Genomic DNA, 19,654 nt, shown 5'->3' on the forward strand with positions numbered 1-19,654 from the left:
AGGATTTTTGGTTCTCCAGATATCCACCAAGTCCAGGTTATCAGTCAGTTCAAAAAAGGTTTTCGGTAGTCTCCCATCTTTGGTGACTACCTGCCGTTGTGCCTTGTCCATATTTGTAGAAACAACTCCATTCATATCTCCCATCAAGATCACATTGTACTCCAGATAGTCCATCAATGTCTCATGTAACTTTTTGAAAAATTCCGATTTTCCTTCGTTCGGTGCGTATACGCCAACAATCAGATATTTCTGTCCATGGTGTTGAATTTCAATTGCCAAATATCTTCCTTGTTCATCTTTAAAAATTAATTTTGGTGCTAGGCTCTCTTTTGCATATACCACCACTCCTCTTTTTTTAACTTTGTCCGATGAAATAAACTCTTGACCTAGTCTTTTATTAATTAGAATTTTTCTATGGAGCCTAGTTACATGTGTTTCCTGTAAACAAATCAAGTCCAATTGTTCTTTTTTTAAAATGTGAAAAATTGATTTTCTCTTAGAAACCACGTTTAGACCGTTGCAGTTCCAGCTTAATAGTTGCAGAGACATCTTGAAATTGGTCTGCTATATTCCTCCAGAAGCTCCCAATGTGTCTTCTTTCTCTTCTGGTCCCGGTGGTGTCGTCTTGTCCAAATCCAAGATTGCTTTAGCTATATCTCTCCTTTTTCTCTCTTGTGTATCGGACGGGTCTTGGTCTTTAAAGAATTCCTTCTGTAAGTCCTCCTCGTAGTCCTTTAAAAATCTGTCTTTATCTTCCACTGATTTTATTTTTATTTTCCTTCCTTTTATACTAAACGAAAGCCCTTCAGGGAACTCCCACCTAAAGATGATGTTGTTCTTTCTCAGCTGTGTGACCAAGTCTCTGTAGCTAGATCTGAGGTCTAAGAGATGTTTGGGGATGTCCCTGAACAATTCCACTCTTGATTCACCAACTTCCAAAGGCCTTTGGAAATGTAGTCCCAAAATTTTATCTCTCTCCTCTTTAGATCCAAAGGTGACCAAACAGTCTCTTGTCTTGATTCTCCTGCTTGTTTTACCCAGTCGGAAAGCACTTACTATTTTGATTTCTTCTTTATCCAGATCCAGTTTCCAGAAATCTGCAAATTCCTGTGCAAGAAATTCCTTAAGACCTTCTTTTTCAATTTCTGGCAAGGATCTGATCCTGAGATTCGTTTGTTTATCTTTTAATTCAAGCATGGAAAATCTTGTTCTATAGTCCTCAAGTTGCCTGTTAATCGGTGGTATTTTTTCTTCTGTGGCCTCTGCAGCTGCTTTAGCTTCTTCTGCAATTTTCCTTGTTTTTGATGATTCCTGCAATAATTGCTGAATTAAATTCGTATTTTGTTTAATACAAGCTGTATTTTGATCTATTTTAGAAGATGTCTCTGACACCTTTTTGTTTGTTTCTACAACCTCCTCTGTCAATTTATTTAATGATTCTTGAATTTTTGCAAATCCTGTATTGAAAAGGTCCTCAGTTGAAGACATAGCTTTTGGTTTAGGTTGTACAGATGCACCTCCAATTGGGTCAGGTATAGAGGCTCTTCTTCCTGAGTAAAAGGTTTTCCCAGATCTTGTAGTCTTCTCCTGCAGCTGGTCTACTTTTCCCTTATCACTTGCCACACTTCCTGTCCTCTCTAGAAACCCAGCTCTGTTCCTTTTAACCCTTGGCAAGCGGAGCACCGCTCGCTCCTTCTCCATGTCAGGAGCCCCCCCCCCATGCCTCATTTGGGAGACCCCCTTGAGCTGCGCCCCCCCCCCCAGGCCAGAAGCAGGAGGAGCAGCTAGCCCAGAAATATTACCTCGTGTTAAGAACTTTGCTTCAGGATGAGAACAGAAATCGCCTGGTGGTACGACGGCAGCAATGACAAACCTAGACAGCATCTTAAAAAGCAGAGGCATCACTTTGCCAACAAAGGTCCGTATAGCTAAAGCCATGGTTTTCCCAGTAGTGATGTATGGAAGTGAGAGCTGGACCATAAAGAAGGCTGATCGCTGAAGAATTGATGCTTTTGAATTTTGGTGCTGGAGGAGACTCTTGAGAGTCCCATGGACTGCAAGAAGATCAAACCTCTCCATTCTGAAGGAAATCAGCCCTGAGTGCTCACTGGAAGGACAGATCCTGAAGTTGAGGCTCCGATACTTTAGCCACCTCATGAGAAGAGAAGAGTCCCTGGAAAAGACCCTGATGCTGGGAAAGATGGAGGGCACAAGGAGAAGGGGACGACAGAGGACGAGATGGTCTCGAAGCTACCAGCATGAGTTTGACCAAACTGCAGGAGGCAGTGGAAGACAGGAGTGCCTGGAGTGCTCTGGTCCATGGTGTCAAGAAGAGTCCTAAACGACTAAACGGGCTTCACTGCATTAATACTCCACGGAGCATTAGCACTGCATTAGTCACTGCTTTGAATCCAGCACAGAGCATGTATGTCTTTGTGTTTCCACCCACTCAGACAACTCTGGCTTTTGTTCTCCTACCTAGTGACTAGGTGGAGGCAGGGAGGCCCACTCATATGTTCTATGGCACAGGGCAACTTCTATGTCCTCTATGGCTGTTTGTGAACAGGAATAGCCTAACCACAGGAGCCCATGCATTGGAAAACTTGGAGCTGGACTGCTGCAATGCACTCTTTCTGGGGCTGCCCTTGGGTCTGGTCCAGAATATCTGGTTGGTGCAACATGATGTGGCCAGATTGTTCTTGTGAGCTTTTGGTCAAGAACAGCTGGCACCACAGCCCCCCATTTGGAGGACTATCCACTTAAACCTATTTTCTGCTTCCTGCAACTTCCATTCCTGATCCACAAGAGGACCTCTTCTCTTATTCCATGGCTACTCAGCTTACCCAGGAGGCACCTTGATGAAAGTGTCAGAATGCGGCGTCTCTCCCCCCCCCCCCCACAACATGACTCCAGCAGTTAATTGTGGTGGTCAGGTGGGATTGCTATGAGGAATTATGGGAAATGTAGCAAGCCATTGTGTCAGCAATGAACGCATTGCTTTGACTGGGCTTGAGCCATTTGACATGACTTCTGATTGAATCCCACAAGCCTCTGCACCTCTGCCATTTTCTCACTGCCTGACAGTCATGTATAGCATGCTAAAACACAGACCAGTTGCTTCACTGGGCATCCTCAGTACATAAAGGCAGAAAGTAGCTTTGATGTAGATTTTGTTAATCTTTAGGTCGATCTTAAGGGCCAGGAAGAGAGTTCACAAGGAGATGGTAAATACTATCTTTCTTTCCTATGGGTTTATGACCTCTGGGTTTCCTAAATGCATTCCTCCTTGGTTCCTGTTTGTTTAGCTTAACCACGTATGCATGCTCAAGTAGAAAATAGTTTCTTTGTGATTAAAAGAATTTCTCTGATCTGACTTTGTCCCACGTGGGGGATTTTTTGAAATGCTCAGAGGAAATCTGATTGGTTCTTACAATAGCTGTGTTAAGAGTTCTTTTGTTAATAAAAGGGACCTGGGCCAGGGTGTGGCAGATTATTATTGGCATTTCCTCCCAGAGTCTTGCTAGCCAAGCCTCGTGTGTATTTTATTAATCAGGCTCCAATCCTTTCCTTCACCTTATTAGGTTAATGGTGTAGCAGGAAACCCCCCCCCCCCAATCATTCAGTTTGTACAGACTTCACACACACTCACACTCACACACTACATACGCTACACTTCTGTTATAAATTCATAGAAAATCAACCATACATCAGATTTGCACTGTTCCACTTTTATTCTACTCTATATCTCAAGGACTAGCTAAGGGGGGTGACCTGGTGACGGTCAGCCATAATCCCCTGTACTGCACCTGGAGGGGCATGACAAGCTAGATAAGCATCCTGATGGGCTCAGACTCACCGCCTTCATGAACACAATGGACTGCATATGGTTGTATATTCAGGGCAGACAGCAACAAAAGGACCATGGCCGGATTCCCCTCAGGGGGAAGGAAACTGCACCTTTTCTTTGTTATACACAACTGGTTCATGGGAGGGGGAGAAAGGAGGAACCAGCCAGGTGACAGGACACTCAGGTTACTACCACAACTCCTCCCTCAACCCCTCCTTTCTGTAATGTATGCATGATGTTTCTGGGGGTGGGCTTGACCTAGAGGAGGGGAATTTCAAAAGTTTTTATAAGGTCTTGCACACCATTGTTCTGGGTCTTTCCTCTCTCCTGCGAGTGAGGGGAACACCCTGCTGCAACAGTACAATAAAGGCCAAGCCTACAGGCTGCTGATTTGCTCCAATTTACTCTGGTTGGTGTCTTTACTTTTTGTCCAAGGGAGCCCTCGGATTTTTCCGGCAACAATGGACTAAAAAAGGCCACAACTTTATTGGTTACAGCATGTGAGAGGTATTGGCTTAGGCATTGGATAGAACAACTGGAAGGAAGGGGTGAGTCTAACAAGGGTTAACCACCAGTAGGAGGAGCCAGTTGATGCAAATACAACTGTAAGCTCCCCCTGATGTCAGGGGGGGGGGGTTGTGCCATGGCCCTAGCCACCAGCAAGGGCCTCGGACAGGATCCACGAACGCCGGATTCCTTTACCGGAATACCCATAAAGTGGAGGGGTAGGCGATGGCCACACCCTGCCCTCCAATACACAAACATATTCCAATGCCTAACCACCAATACCCAAAAAGTTCTGACGATTTGCTACGAGGTAGGTGAAAAACCAAGTGGCTGGTGCCAATTAGCCAGTTGGGCAACCGAGGCGTTATATAAACCAAAGCGTTCATAGCTTACGTTATGAAATTCAGTATTTTAGCTAGGATTTTTTCTTATGGAGGTGGAAACCATCATGCGAGCGATAGATTGACATGCGTTTGCAACCCACACGTCATTTTCGGACCCAGAAGACAAGGGGGGGCAAAATGGGCTTTTGCATGACTGCTGCTGTGCGATGACCCAAACGGCTAGTTGCCTGTACTTAAGTTGTGTTGTATTGCAGAAATAAAGATCTGTTTGGTGGGGATGACTGAAAATCCTTGGAGTTCTTTGTAAGCCTCAGAGAATGTGCAAGTAGGCAAAGTTTCTGTGATAATTCAGATGGTGCGGAAGGTTGTTAGTGGAGAATGTGTCTGGTAAGGGGGAAGATGGCCTTGGGGATGTGGAGATCCAAGCATGTCAGCGTGATCTCAGGACTGCAATCCCTCAAGGACAGCCTCTTCCCATATAAACCTACCGGGACCTTGAGATCATCTTCTGAGACCCTCCTTCGTGTGCCTCCTCCTCAAGAGGTCCGTAGGGCGGCAACACAAGAACGGGGCCTTCTCTGCAGTGGCTCCCTGACTGTGGAATGCTCTTGCCAGGGAGGTTTGCCTGGCGCCTTCATTATACACCTTTAGGCACCGGGCAAAAACCTTCCCCTTTAACCAGGCCTTTAACCAGGTGGGTTTCATGAGTTCACAGGGTTCAGATGTAGGTACTCTATGTAGAGCGTGTATATATTTGCATACATTCTAATATATATTGGTCCTGACCCTATCGAAGGTGCATTGCTATTTAAAGTCCAAGCTGACCTTTCCACCCTATGCTGGCCCATGTCAAAACAGGGCGGCTGCTTCTCTGTGTTCTTGCAAACATGTTTTCTCCAGCTCTGCATCTGCTCCTCAAGCCACAGAGAGACTCCAGAAGGTTGCCAGGGCGATGCTTCCCCGCCTCATAAATATTCTTATTTTTCCCGGGGATTTCTCCAGGGATTTCTCCAGAAATTCATAATTTCTCGCGCTGAGTCTGAAAAGTTTGGTGCATAAAATATCCCCTGTCTTGTCAATTCGCTAAACAGCTGCAGACGGTGAGAGGGATAGAGCAAAAGGCCTACATCACAAATGAAAAGTGGCTGTGGTCTTCCTTCTTTCCCTCGCGCTTTTAGGACATCCCAAACGGGCTAGTTTTAAATGTCACCACAAACATATTTTTGAGGGTGGCAGGTTGTGCACAACCATCTCAGCCCCCTGCAATCCCAAGGGATGTGTTAGAGCCCCCCAACCTTCCAGGTGGCCCCTGAAATCCTATTTTGGTTTAAGAGAGGGATGAAGCTAATATTGTTTTCAGGGTGGGTTGCTTGGACCCCCTATGTGAATTTCCTGTTGTTCTTGGTCACAAGGAATGGGTTTCAAGTCCCCCTGCCCTTTGTGGCCCCTTCAGCCCCCATTTTGGATTAAGGGCCAAATGAACCTGAACGTTTTGCTTGGGATGGGCTGTGAGCACTCAACACAGCCAACTCACCAATTCTTTTCTTTTAATAGTTTTTATTTGATTTTGCAAGTATAAGATTATAACAATACAACCATACACATCTATATTTAAAGATCTCTCCAAATCTTTGGACTTCTCACCTTCCTCTCCATGGGTTTTCAACTGCATACTGTTCAATAGTCCATATTTTACATCACTCCATTTTCTCCATAGCAATTGCTACATTACAAGTGTTATTGCAATCCTGCTAATGTTTTCATCTGCTTACAGTGGTCATCAACTCATCAGTTCTGATCAGGAGGAATGGGTTTTGATTTCCCCCAATCTTCCACATGCTCCCTGAAACTCCCCCCTTTTCTAAAGTTAAGGGTCCAGTGGAGCTAACCATTTTTGTGGGTTTCATGCTCTATATAAGCGTGGTCTGTTGCATGTCCCCACAGCCATCTATGGGTCCCAGAAACACAAGGGTCCTGAACACAAGGATCATAAAGTTCCCACACCACTTTGATTGCGCTACGCACCCTGATTGCTTCTTGGTGTCTGCAGTACGGAGGGCTCCCGCCTCCCGTGATTCTCCAATACAGTTTTGGAAGTTCCAGGCTGCTGTAAAAGTTCTAAACAGTTCTATAAAGTTTATAAAAGTGAAATCTTAGTCTGCTTCAACAGAAGTATAGTGTCCAGATCAAGGGACGTAATAGTCCCACTCTATTCTGCCTTGGTCAGACCACACCTGTGTCCAGTTCTGGGCACCATAAATTAAGGAAGATATTGATGAGTTGGCAGGTATGGGGTGAAGGGTGACCAAGATGACCAAGGGCCAGGGAGGAATGGGGGAGACCCCCTCTCCATCCTGACCCTCCCAGGGAGGAGGAAGAGGAAGACAGTATAAAGGGAAGTCACAGTTCAGAGGCAGATGAGGATAAAAGTTGGGAAATCATGGGAGAGCCAGAGCAACATCTGGCTGACACATCATTAGAAACCATTCTAGACCCACCATCTTCTAGAACCCAGCGAGCCTAAAAAGTATTTTTTTTCATTGTTTTTCTTTTATAACTATAAAATATCTAATAAATATTTTTTTTAAAAAAAAAAGTAGGAGAGCAAAGAGCTCAAAGACAGAGGGCACTTAGCAGCACCCGCAGAGGAGGTGATGATGAATGAGGAAGTGAGAGAGCCGGGGGCTGGAGTTCACTTGGAGAAATAACAGGAGTGACAGTGGACATCCTTGTTCCGTTCCAAGAATAATTACAAAATGTGAATTCCCTGTGATCTATGTGATCTATATCTTCCAAAGTATTAACAAATTTTCAGCCAAATCCAAATTTCATAACTACTTCCATTAAGTTGGTTGGTTCTACATGATCAAATGATGGTAATGATTTTTTAAATTGAAACATCAATTTTCAAGAACATCACTTCTCTACCTTCTTGAAAAATAGTATTTTAAGAATCAGATGCTATCTTTAGTTTTTGCTGTCAGGTGCTCCTTTGCATTCAGATCAGGTCTCAGCAAAATAATGTAGCATTTGGGAATGAAGATGCAGCCCAGGAGCCCAGCACTGGAGGCCAAGATGGAGAAAACCTGAACGGCTACCATGGATTTCCCCTTGGTGCTCAGGTAGGTGGGCACAAAGGACACCCAAACACTGCAGAAGACCAGCATGCTGAAGGTGATCAGCTTGGCTTCATTGAAGGCCCCAGGAAGCTTCCTGGCTAGGAAAGCCACTGTGAAGCAGATGGCCGCCAAGAAGCCCATGTAGCCAAGGGCACCATAGAACATGGCCACAGACCCTTCGTTGCATTGCAGGATGATCTCTCCAGGCTGGGAGTGCATGTCAGAGTCTGGGAATGGTGGCGAGATCCCCAGCCAGATCATGCAGATGACAACTTGGACACAGGAACAAGAAATGACAATGGAGTTGGCCAGACTCTTCCCCAGCCATCTCCTCACTGAGTTCCCTGGCTTGGTGGCCAGGAAGGCCAGAACCACAGTGATGGTTTTTGCCAACACAGAAGAAACAGCAACAGAGAAGATGATGCTGAAGGCCATTTGTCGGAGAAGGCAGGTCCCTTTCCTTGGCCTCCCAATGAACAGGAAGGAGGACAAAAAGGAAAGCAGGAGGGAGACCAGGAGGATGTAGGAGAGGTCCCGGTTGTTGGCTTTGACTATGGGAGTTTCGTTGTATTTAATAAAGATTCCTAAAACAAAGCTTGTGGCTAAGGACCCCAGTAGGGCAAGGGAAAGTAGGACAACCCCCAGAGATTCTTCATAGGCTAGGAAGGTGATATGCTTGAACACACATTGATCTCGGTTCTTGTTTGGATGCTGGTTTTCTGGGCATTTTTTGCAATGGTCTGCATCTGCAAAAGAGAGAGAGAGAGAGAGTAATATCTAATATACTGGATTCGGCCAAGCCCTGAGCAGTATCTAGCCTCTTGGGAGAGATTCAGTCGTAGACCAAGTCAGTCTGGGACAGCCACAGATCACTACAGGTATTTAATTAGGTTTTTCTAAACATTAGCTCTACCCCAAAGAAATTTGGGACAGATTCCAGGGCTGGTGATCCCCAGCTTGGCCTCTGGCAGGTTGGGCTGCTTGGAGCCCCCTATACCAGGGCCAAAAGGAGGACCAGGGGTCTGTGCAGAAGTCTAATATCTACCCTAGGTCCATAACAATCTCCCTCCTTAAGGACCCCGGAACAGTTAAGTCTAGTCAAAGACAACTAAGGGATGCAGCATTCATCTCGCTTCAGGCCGAGGGAGCCGGTGTTTATCCACAAACAGCTTTCTGGGTCATGTGGCCAGCATGACTAAACCGCTTCTGGTGCAAAGGGACACCATGACGAATGCCAGAGCACATGGAAACACCATTTACCTTCCCGCTGCAGTGACACCTATCCATCTAATTGCACTGGTGTGCTTTCGAACTGCTAGGATGGAAGAAGCTCAGAGAGAAACAGGACCTCAGCCCGTCACGTGGTTTCAAACTGCTGACCCTTCGATCAGCAAGACCAAGAGGCTCTGTGGTTTAGTCCTCCCTCCTTCACATTTGATCAAAGGTATTTTTTGGAGTAAGGATGAGTAGGAGGGCTAAGAAGTGGGAAATGGGTGGGCAGCCATTTAGTGATTGACATGTTTATATCCTCCTTTCCCAATCAGCTTAATATATTTATATATATGATGATGATGATACATTTTAGAACAATATCATAAACTATAATCATAAAAAGAGATTGATGATGATGATGATTTGAATCACCCGGTTCACTCCCACACATGAAGCATACCAGCCTTGTCCTGCCCAGAAATGGTTTTGAGAGATTCCTGACTGAACCCTTCTCTCTTCCCCAAGGCCAGCCTTTCCCTTGGAGTCACCCACCTTCCTGAGTGGAGATGGTCCCTTCTGCACAGGGAAGACATTCATAACAGCAAAGAGGCTTCCCTTCCTGAATCACCTTGACGGATCCAGGGCGACAGCTTTCCACACACCTGGAAGTAGGAAGGGTCTAGGCACAAAGACGAAGAGCGTCAATGAGAATTGTTCTTTGAGGCATAGTATCTGCTGTAGCATCTAGACTATAGCTTGAAACTAAGCATTTCCCATCACTGTCCATTACATGAATTATTCATGATTAAATTCAGAAAAAAACAAAGGACCTCCATTAAATAAAGTTCTGTATATGGGCCATTCACTACTGATAGAAATTCATGTAACAACCGAAAAGCAAGGAACCCCCCTTTCCCCATACACACAGTTTAACAAGAAGCCTCCTTTGGCACCCAGCTGAGCAGAGGAGCTGTAGGAACTATCTGGAACAGCAGCCCAGTGCTGGAGTTGACAGGCAACTGAGGGCAGCAGCCCACAGAACAGGGAGCACTTACTAGAGCTCATAGAAAAGACAGCAAAATGACAGGCATGATTCCCACTCCCCGTCACCTGATTGAGCCACTTGGGCCACACAATGGCCTCCTGGTCGATGGAGCACTTCAGGTCTGGGGATCCCTGTCTGTCGATACTCCCAAACTTCACTCTGAGGACGGATTTATTGGGGAACACCACCCAGTTCACAATGTCCAAGTCGGCTGCCAGCTCCCCGTTCTCATCCAAATACACTCTGTCCATGGAGGAATTGTAGAACTGGGTGTTTCCTAGGAAAGGGTGGAGCTGGAACAGAAGCAAAGATGAGAGCATTTAGAATAAAGGGAAGCATAGGCCCCTGTTTTGCTGGCCCAGAAATGGAAAGTGAGCGAGGTCCCAGCTAAAGAGGATTGGCAGCTTAAGTGGACAGAATATGCAGAAATTGGAGATTTAACATACAGAAGAAGACAGCAAGAAGAAGATACAATGAAAGAAGAGTGGAAAGCATTTATTGAATATAGGGAAAATAACTGTATGCAGCTGAAAATGGTGGCAGCATTAAGATAAACTCAACCACATAAATAATGTTTGATGGATGTAAAAGTAGAAAACTGATTTGAATGGTTATAACAAAATATAAGGGATGTATAAATGAACCATGGAAAGAGAAGAAGGGAAGTCATCGGATATTTCAGAGTTTGTAAAATGTTTATTTGGAATTGTTAGATTGAAAATTTAATAAAAATTATCTAATAATAATAATAATAATGGAAGCATACTGACAATCCACTTCCCCTTTGCTTAGGGCTGGTTGCAGACTCAAATAGTCATGGAGGGATCTTGTCACTTTTGGTTCATACTGTTTTCTCTCACACACCCCAATCTTAAATTCAGTTCTCCACATCTCTGACGCATTTTTTAAATAATAATAGTAATAGAAACTCATCAGAATTCTTCAGCGTTTCTGTGTGATTTTCTCCTAGTAAGCATGTTTTTGAAGGATGCTGCCCCCTTGGATTGTTTCAGAAAGAGTGAATTAGGTTCGCTTTTCCTTTCAAGGCAACCTGAATGAAATCTCCAATATGGGCTTCAGCAGGGAAAGGCAGGAGCTTGGTGGAGGGAGCAGAGAGCCAGAGCAGAGTCAAGCGGGTGTCAAAGGAAGAGAGACTAGAGACAGCCTGATCAATGCCATCTCCCCTGCCAAAAATAATCCCAACTTGCGGAATAAGGAGAATTGGGCACATGATGGGAGCAGTTGCTCGGGGGGCTGTGCAATGAGGCAAGAATAAGAATAGCAAACAGAAAGGAAAAATGTATATGTATTAAGGAAGGTTGAAAATGGAAAATGGGTAACATGTTTTGCAAACTTTGGGATTTTTCCATAGTAGTTTTTTTCCCTAAAGGGCTCTGGGCTCTTGCTGAGATTAACTAACTGGTTTAACATGTGAGTGTTGTAACCTTAGATCATGTGATGAAGGTATTGGATTGCAATATCTCCTTTTGAAGGGAGTTGCCTTTTTGTCTTTGGCTCCAAAACTCAATAGAGTTTTGTAAAGGAAGCTCTCCAGAAGATAAAGCAAACAGCCTGGAGGCTGGAAGGCAGGAGAAAGAGAAAGATGGAGAGAGAGAGAGAGAGAGAGAGAGAGAGAGAGAGTAAGTAATATCTAAATGAATGCTTCCAGTTCTTATGCTTCCAATCATTTCAAACTGCACAATATTCAATATCTGCAACACTACAATCGATTGTCATGCTCAGTTGAGATGTCTATGAAGGGAAAGAAAATACCTGCCATGGTTGTAGCCTTTGAAGTCCCATTCTCTCAGTTCCCCTCTGCTTAGATCTAGATGAATATGCAGCATTTAAGGCACGAGCCACGGCTTGCACAGTGTTGTAGATCATGTAGCTGTCTAGAGAGAGGATTCTTTCCAGATCTTCTTGGGGAAGCCTCTCCAGTTTCTCTCTCTCTCTGCATCTTGTCCGGCCTTTCACTGAGAATGCATGCTTTGAATAGGAACAATTAAAAGCATCCTCCCAAAACTTCTTAATACCAAAGAAAAAGGGTGGAAAATCACCGTATTTTGCCTCTTTACTTGTCTCAGTGAAGAAGGAAAATATACCATGGATGTGTTGGAAAGATATCAAATTATACATCAGTTCCAGGGCGACATCCCACAAAACTGTTGTGATGAAGATTTTCCCAACAATGGATTTCATCCCTATGTCAAAAAACTGTTGTATAATGAGTAGTCCATCTAAGAAATAAGTCATTTCCCCGTAGTAAACAAATACATGCACTTGCCTCCACTTGTCGAATGGAAGACGAGGAATGTCTACTCCATTTGTATTCAGTCCTTGGATGCTTTGTGAGATGACAACACAGACACCGCTCTTGATGAGCACGGGTGTCAAGCTCTTCAGGAACCTCTCTCCATTGTCGGTGTCTGGTGCAAGGAGGCCAATCAACGTCCATCGGAAGTGCTGGAGCAGCTTGACAATCCCTGGGTACAGGGCTTCTTCTTTGGGGACCATCCGGTAGAAAAAAGGGAAATGCCTCTTATCATTCAGAACATGAGAGACAAAAGCATAAGTGACCTGGGAAGAGAAGGAAGATTTGGATCTTGTTTGATTTCAGATCAAAGCCGAAATATTTCTAAGCCCAACATGAGATTGGGAAGGTCTTCGGAAGGAGGAAGGTCTATTGCAAAGACCCTTTGGTGGGAACAGTGATTTCCTTGAAGGTTGTGGCAGCCGTAAAGAAGGCAAATTTGATGCTAGGGTTCAACAGGAGGGTAGTTGAAAATAAGACTGCCAATATCATAATGCTATTATACCTCTCTCCATTCCTACCTGTGGGATTTTATAGATGCCCAACACGTTTGAAATCTGGATGGAGTTTTGAGAGTCGGACCCTTCGAGAACAGCCAGTAAGTTAGTCTGTTTACCACAGCTGTAGTTTGGAAAGCTCAGCTGCCCAATTGACAGCATGTCTAGCAAAGCATCATAGGTCACCCTTCCATCAAAAAAGTTCTCATGGATGCTGTAGCCCAGGGTGATGTTGGGTAACAGCTTTTGATTCTGGTTGATCGCTTGAATGGCATACAAGAAGGAGAGGAGCTGCCAGTACTTTGTGGATCCTTTCCTGGGGGGAGAAATTATATACATGCCAGTACTTTTCAAGTGATATTTCTGTTCTACCTCTAATATTCAGCTCTACCTCTTTCAAATCAGAACCAGTGAAGGCAGTGAAGGTCCTGTGTGAGTGTCTGGAGGCGGATGGAGGTTGGATGGCGGCTAACAGATTGAGGCTGAATCCTGACAAGACAGAAGTACTGTTTTGGGGGGACAGGAGGCAGGCAGGTGTGGAGGACTCCCTGGTCCTGAATGGGGTAACTGTGTCCCTGGAGGACCAGGTGCGCAGCCTGGGAGTCATTTTGGACTCACAGCTGTCCATGGAGGCGCAGGTCAATTCTGAGTCCAGGGCAGCTGTCTACCAGCTCCACCTGGTATGCAGGCTGAGACCCTACCTGCCCACAGATGGTCTCGCCAGAGTGGTGCACGCACTAGTTATCTCTCGCTTGGATTACTGCAATGCGCTCTATGTGGGACTACCTTTAAAGGTGACCCGGAAACTACAACTAATCTAGAATGCGGCAGCTAGACTGGTGACTGGGAGCGACCGCCGAGACCACATAATACCAATCTTGAAAGATCTACATTGGTTCTCAGTACGTTTACAAGCTTTTGGAATGGGACACTAAAGAGGACCAGGTAAATTGCGTTACGATAAAATGGGCAAAGGATGTGGGACATAATATATTCAAAGTGTTGGTGCTGACGTTTAAGCCCTAAACGGCCTCGGGCCAGTATACCTGAAAGAGCGTCTCCACCTCCATCGTTCTGCTCGGACCCTGAGGTCCAGCGCCATGGGCCTTCTGGCGGTTCCCTCACGCCAAGAAGCCAAGTTACAGGGAATCAGGTAGAGGGCCTTCTCGGTAGTGGCACCCGCCCTGTGGAACACCCTCCCACCAGATGCCAAAGAGAAGAACAACTAGCGGACATTTAGAAGACATCAGAAGGCAGCCCTGTTTAGGGAAGCTTTTAATGTTTAACAGATCACTGTATTTTAATATTTTGTTGGAAGTTGCCCAGAGTGGCTGGGGAAAGCCAGCCAGATGGGTGGGGCATAAAATTATTATTATTATTATTATTATTATTATTATTATGGATCTAAGAAAGTGATTAAAAGATCCAGAAAGCACTATCATAATTCCGCTTTGAGAAAGTAGATATTTCCCCCTTGTATATTAAACCTAAGGCAAAAAGACACCCTTCTCCTACCATCATTTTTCAGAAGAATCCTGCAGAATCAGCCCAAAGGCTCATCTGTTCCAGCCTTCTCAAGGCGGCCAACCAGATGCACATGCAAAACTGAGAAGCACAAGAACTCTTCCCCTACTTGAGATTCTCAGTTACTGGTACCCAGAGGCATAGTACCTGTGACAGTGAATGGAGAACATAGCCATTGTGACTGGTAGCCGCTGAGAGCCTAATCACCCCCAAATTTATCTGCCACTGGGATCTTCTTATGTTCTTAAAGGCAGGTACCAGATCATGATAAAGCCCCCAGAAAGTAACTGGAGATGAGTTGGATCTCATGGAAATGGTAGCAAGTGGAACACCAGGAACTCCATCCCCACAAAACGTCTTACCAATAAAAGCTGGTGGAAGGACATTGGCTAAAGATATGAGGATGAAACATAATGTTTGTGGCAGAGAGGACCCCACTGATGAGGTGGTCTCCTGGCCTGAAATAATTAGGTGAATCTATCTCATCCCTTTCCAAAGACAAGAGGCATTTTGTCTTCAGTTTCCCACAGTCCCCATAAGGCAGTAGAAGCAGCAGAATGAGGACCATCTTTTTTCCTCACAGGAACGAGCACCTCCTTTATGACTGCTCCCTTACAAAGAATTAGAAGCCTTTTGTTGTGGTCCTTGCAAGATGCAGTAACTTTCTTCTTACTAACGGAGCTCTGCAGAGGGGTCACATCTGAAGTGGAGAGAAGTCAAGCCAACCTCATTCTGGTGCAGTTATCATCTGTCCTAAATCTCAGCCCCCCCAAGTTTTGGGTGGCTTAGGAGGCATATATCTGCCAGACCTTTCTGCCTCAGATCCATAACATCACGTTTAGTGGACTCAAATGTGATCTTTGGAAGCAAAAAAACAACACACACTATCATTTTGATAATTATATGGAGAAAAAGTACCACTTCTGCAAGTTCCTAAACACTTTATGCAGCTCCACCTGCAACTGCAGGGCTGAAGAAAAACATGTTTGCGAAAACTCCAACATCTGCCTCCAAACTGTGAGATGCAAATGCCAAAGATTGGTGAAAAGTACCAAGATTAAGAGTTAGAAGTTCCCTGAACTATCATACGTGAGTCCTGGCAGAATCCCACCCCCCACCCCCCGCACTGATGCTAACACAGGATAGGGCTATTCTGATGAATTTGAGAGGTGAACAAGGGAACTGAAATTTCACGTAAAGACAGAGGCGATTCAGCAGATCTTTTTGTAGGTTTTTGTTTTTATTTTTGTTTTTATTATATACTTTTTAGTCTTAACCTATATTTTTATGCTGTGAACCACCCTAAGATCATTGGGTGAAGGACAGTGTATAAATTTAATAAAGAAACAGACAAATCAACACTTGGACTTCCAAAAAAAGCTTCCAACAAGGTGCCTCCTGGGTAAGCTTAGTAGTCATGGAATAAGAGAAGAGGTCCTCTGGTGAATCAGGAATGGAAGTTGCAGGAAGCAGAAAATAGGTTTAAGTGGATAGTCCTTCAAATGGGCGAGGTGTGTGGTGCCAGATGTTCTTGACCAAAATCTCGCAAGAACAATCTGGCCACATCTTTTGGCACCAACTAGAGATTCTGCACCAGACCCAAGGGCGGCCCCAGAAAGAGTGCATTACAGTAGTCCCGCTCCAAGTTTTCCATTGCTCCAGTGGTCAGGCTATTCCTGTTCACAAACAGCCATAGAGGACACGTGGGTCTCTAGTGACAAAGGTGTATCCAAGAGTACCCCCAAACTATGCACTTGCTCCTTTAGAAGTGGGAATCACCCAAAGAGCCTACAAATTGTCTCAAGTTCCTGTGTTCCTGTCACTCCCTAAGTGATGAAAAACCAGACAAGACAACAGCATAACATTGGGTCCAAATGAGCCACAATTCTATTGATTACAGATGTGAATGGTTTGGCACTGGCATTGCGTATAGCCATTTATTCCACCCCAGTCCATCTACTGGGGGTGCATCTAAGGGTAATCCACACCTGCCCCCCTCATGACTTACATCAAGTAGGGGTAATCACCGAAGGGTCCCTGTTGTAGGAGTGCTATGGCCCTAGCCCCCACCTGGGCATCCGGACAGAAGCAACTCCTCACAGATCCCTTTAACAGGATACACTTAACCAAGAAGGGGTGGACAGAGGCTGTAACCTCCCCTCCAGCCAAGACTAAGGCTTCCCCAATGCCTAACCTCACAAAGTTGTGAGGATTGCTATGAGGAAGGCGAAAATCAAATGGCCAGGGCCAAGTTGCCAAATGGAAAAATTCCTGCCAGGTGTTAGATTTCTGTTTATGCCGCTGTGCAGTTTTTGGAGTCACAAGACTCTGTTTACATTCCAGACTGTTGGAAGTCTCACGGGAGATGGGAGACGGATGTTGTTATTACTCGTTTCCTGTTTCTTTGTTCCAGTTGGTTCTCTGCCATCACATAGAACAGATGCATATTCTTTTCTGTCCTGCATAGCTAGAAATAAATCGTAGTAATGTAGCTCATATATTTCTCGTCCTTCGGCTGATGTTTGTATACTCTGCGGAATGGGAACGTGCTTAGAGCCTCATCAAAGGTTTAGGTCGTTAATCACTATCAGAGTAGATGACGAAGAATGTCTGAGGAGGAGTAGCTTGGTTGTGCAGAGTTCTGACATCAGGCCCCAAATATGGCAGCTGACAATGTTCATAGGAAGGTCTTAGTATGGAAATAAGAAACATGAAAAAGGGGACGGAGGGTGGGAGATCCAATGACAAACGTCCACAATTTGGTGCCCTGCTGGGGTGGGTTGCAGCCTGCCTGCGGATTGACCAATTGTGCCAGGATTAGGTGCAGGCATTCCGCAGGGGGTGGGCATAGGCATTGCTTGGCCCCGCTCCCTGGGGGGATAACTGGGAATAACTCCTCCCCAGTTTATCGTTGGATCAGTAGATCACAGTGCCATCCATGTCTCTAGAGTTGTGTTTTATCGGCATACTGGTGGCCCCTTGCTCCAAAACTCCTCATGACCACACCCCATGACTTCATATAGATTTTAAATAGCGTATAGATGTTAAATAGCGCTGGGGAGAGAAGAGTACCTTGCAGCACCCCATAGCACATCAAAAAAATGTTTAAAAGGGCAACCCAAATGATCACAACATGTCAGGGAATAGTCTAAAGACGACGACTGGGGAATGCATTCTATGGCAGACCAGTTTCCTGTCCGATGGAGAGATGGAGGGGAAAAGTCACACACACACCCCTTTTCACAGCGTGTTTAGAAGTAGAGAGAGAGACAGAAGCTGAACAGCTGAGGGAGGAGTTGCCCAGGTATGAGATAATGACAAGGGAACCCGAAAGGAGGGGGCAGCTAGTTGAGATGTCACTTGAGAGTGTGGGGAACCCCCCTCACCACAGACTCGGAGGATTGAACATATCAGAGAGCAAAGAAGTCAGAGGGGGGGAGGAACTTCCCATTGGGACCTAAAATGCTACGGAAGTCGGAAGGAGGATTTAGAGCAGCCAACTGCCCTCCTTGTGGAGAGCTGTGTATTTCTGCTTGCAACATGGTGCTGTAATAAAAAGACTATAAATAGATTAACTGCTTGTTAATTCTTATCTGTGATGTTACCAAAGGGAGAGAACTCTCCACGCCTGACACATCACTCTTCCTCCTTCCTTTACTTCTCATGAAAACTCAAGGGATTTGTCCAAAGTTCTACTTTGGGTCCACTAAAATGGACCCCATTTTTGTTTTTAAAAGATATTTATTAAAAGTTTTATAGTTACAGAGAAAAAATATAAAAGAAAAGAAGAAACAATAAAAAAAATTAACAGGCAATATGTCAGAGCTGGCTCCAGGTCCCAGCTCACAGAGGACCAACGCTAGCTGGTAGTAATGTACAAAAGTCTTTATTGAAGTACTGTTTCCATTTTCAAGCCGGAGCGCCCCAGCTCTACGTCTAGGGTTTAGACCGGCGAAGCTCCATCTGAATCTCCGCCCCCTGTACACCAGTTTAAGATTCTAGCCTTACTCCACCTCTTCCGTCTCGCCTTTCTCCTCTGGGTCCTGCTACCCCCCGGGGTCCCTTCCTTCCTGGATTCTTCCGACGCAGACGTTGACCCCCCTGACTCCTCCCGCTCTCTTCGGCGGGCTTTAGGACCTGGCTCCCTATCCGGGCTGCCAACTGCGCCGCCCTCCCGTACATTTGAACTTGGCGCGCGCGCCCAGCCTTCAACCTTCCTCTCGACCGTTTCCTTGCTCCCCGATGGAGGTGTGGCCAGTCCTGCCTCATGTCCTCCCGCTGGCAGCGCGCCGCCTGATCCCGATGCCTGGGACTCCTCCCCCCTACTGCACTCTGGTGTGGACGCTGGTCCTGATTTCCAACTGCTGCTCTCTGAGTCCCCTCTGGCCCCTTCTTCCTGGGGTGCCCCCCTAGACACCCCCCTTGCTCTGACCATGGGAGCCCCTTTCTGTGAATCTTCCGATTCGCTGGAAAGACTCAGAGACCTTGGACCGCTGTCATCGCTGACATTTCCTTCGGACTCCTCCCCCTCGCTCTCCATTTCCTCCCTTTCCTGTGCCTCTGCTCCTGAACCCCTGACACAATACATCAAAAATAGAAGGGGGCGAAAAAAGAACAATACATCAAAATAACAAGAAAAAACCAAAACATTTAAAAACACATCCAATTTCCATATCTTTATCTTTCATTTACTTATTTCCTCGACTTCCTCACACCTCCCTTTTTGTATTCTAGTTCAAATTAGCTAATTCAGCAAATCCTTTCCCTCTTTCTTAATTTTTTGTTCTATAGTTTATCTTAACACAATCTAACTTTAAATTTTCCACTTCAACCCATTAACAATCAGTTTTTGCTTAATTCTTTATAACATTTCTGCTAAAACCATATACCTTCCTTCCAGTATTCTTCTAACATTCATTAATTTTGCAATATTCCTGTAAATATACTTTGATTTTTTTCCAATCTTCTTCCATCGACTCTTCTCCCTGGTCTCGGATTCTGCCAGTCATTTCCGCCATTTCCATATAGTCCATCAGCTTCATCTGCCATTCTTCCCGGGTGGGTAGATCTTGTGTCTTCCAATGTTTTGTGATGAGTATTCTTGCTGCTTTTGTGGAGTACATAAAAATGATTCTATCCTTCCTTGGCTGACCATGCCCAGGAGAAAGGCCTCTGGTTTCTTCAAAAAGGTATATTTAAATACCTTTTTCATTTCATTATATATCTGTCAGAGCTGGCTCCAGGT

General features: G+C 45.2%; 3 protein-coding genes across 4 annotated transcripts in view; 1 reads left to right on the plus strand and 2 right to left on the minus strand.

Annotated features, from left to right (window-relative positions):
- Positions 1-19,654, plus strand: part of LOC310670646 (uncharacterized protein) — a 306,280-nt gene that overhangs the window by 182,835 nt on the left and 103,791 nt on the right. The window lies entirely within an intron of this gene.
- The window catches only part of LOC310670577 (uncharacterized protein), a 100,588-nt gene that overhangs the window by 70,029 nt on the left and 10,905 nt on the right, over positions 1-19,654 (minus strand). The gene's annotated exons all lie outside the window — the stretch shown is intronic.
- LOC310672776 (vomeronasal type-2 receptor 26-like) lies at positions 7,653-12,591 on the minus strand (the record flags this gene model as incomplete). Its single annotated transcript, XM_083430428.1, has 4 exons — positions 7,653-8,563; positions 9,582-9,708; positions 10,140-10,367; positions 12,352-12,591. 4 exons carry the CDS (start codon positions 12,589-12,591, stop codon positions 7,653-7,655), a joined length of 1,506 nt encoding a protein of 501 aa, XP_083286554.1.

This window comes from Podarcis tiliguerta, assembly GCF_965153285.1.
Source record: "Podarcis tiliguerta genome assembly, chromosome: 2".
In the NCBI taxonomy this organism is placed as follows: Eukaryota; Metazoa; Chordata; class Lepidosauria; order Squamata; family Lacertidae; genus Podarcis; species Podarcis tiliguerta.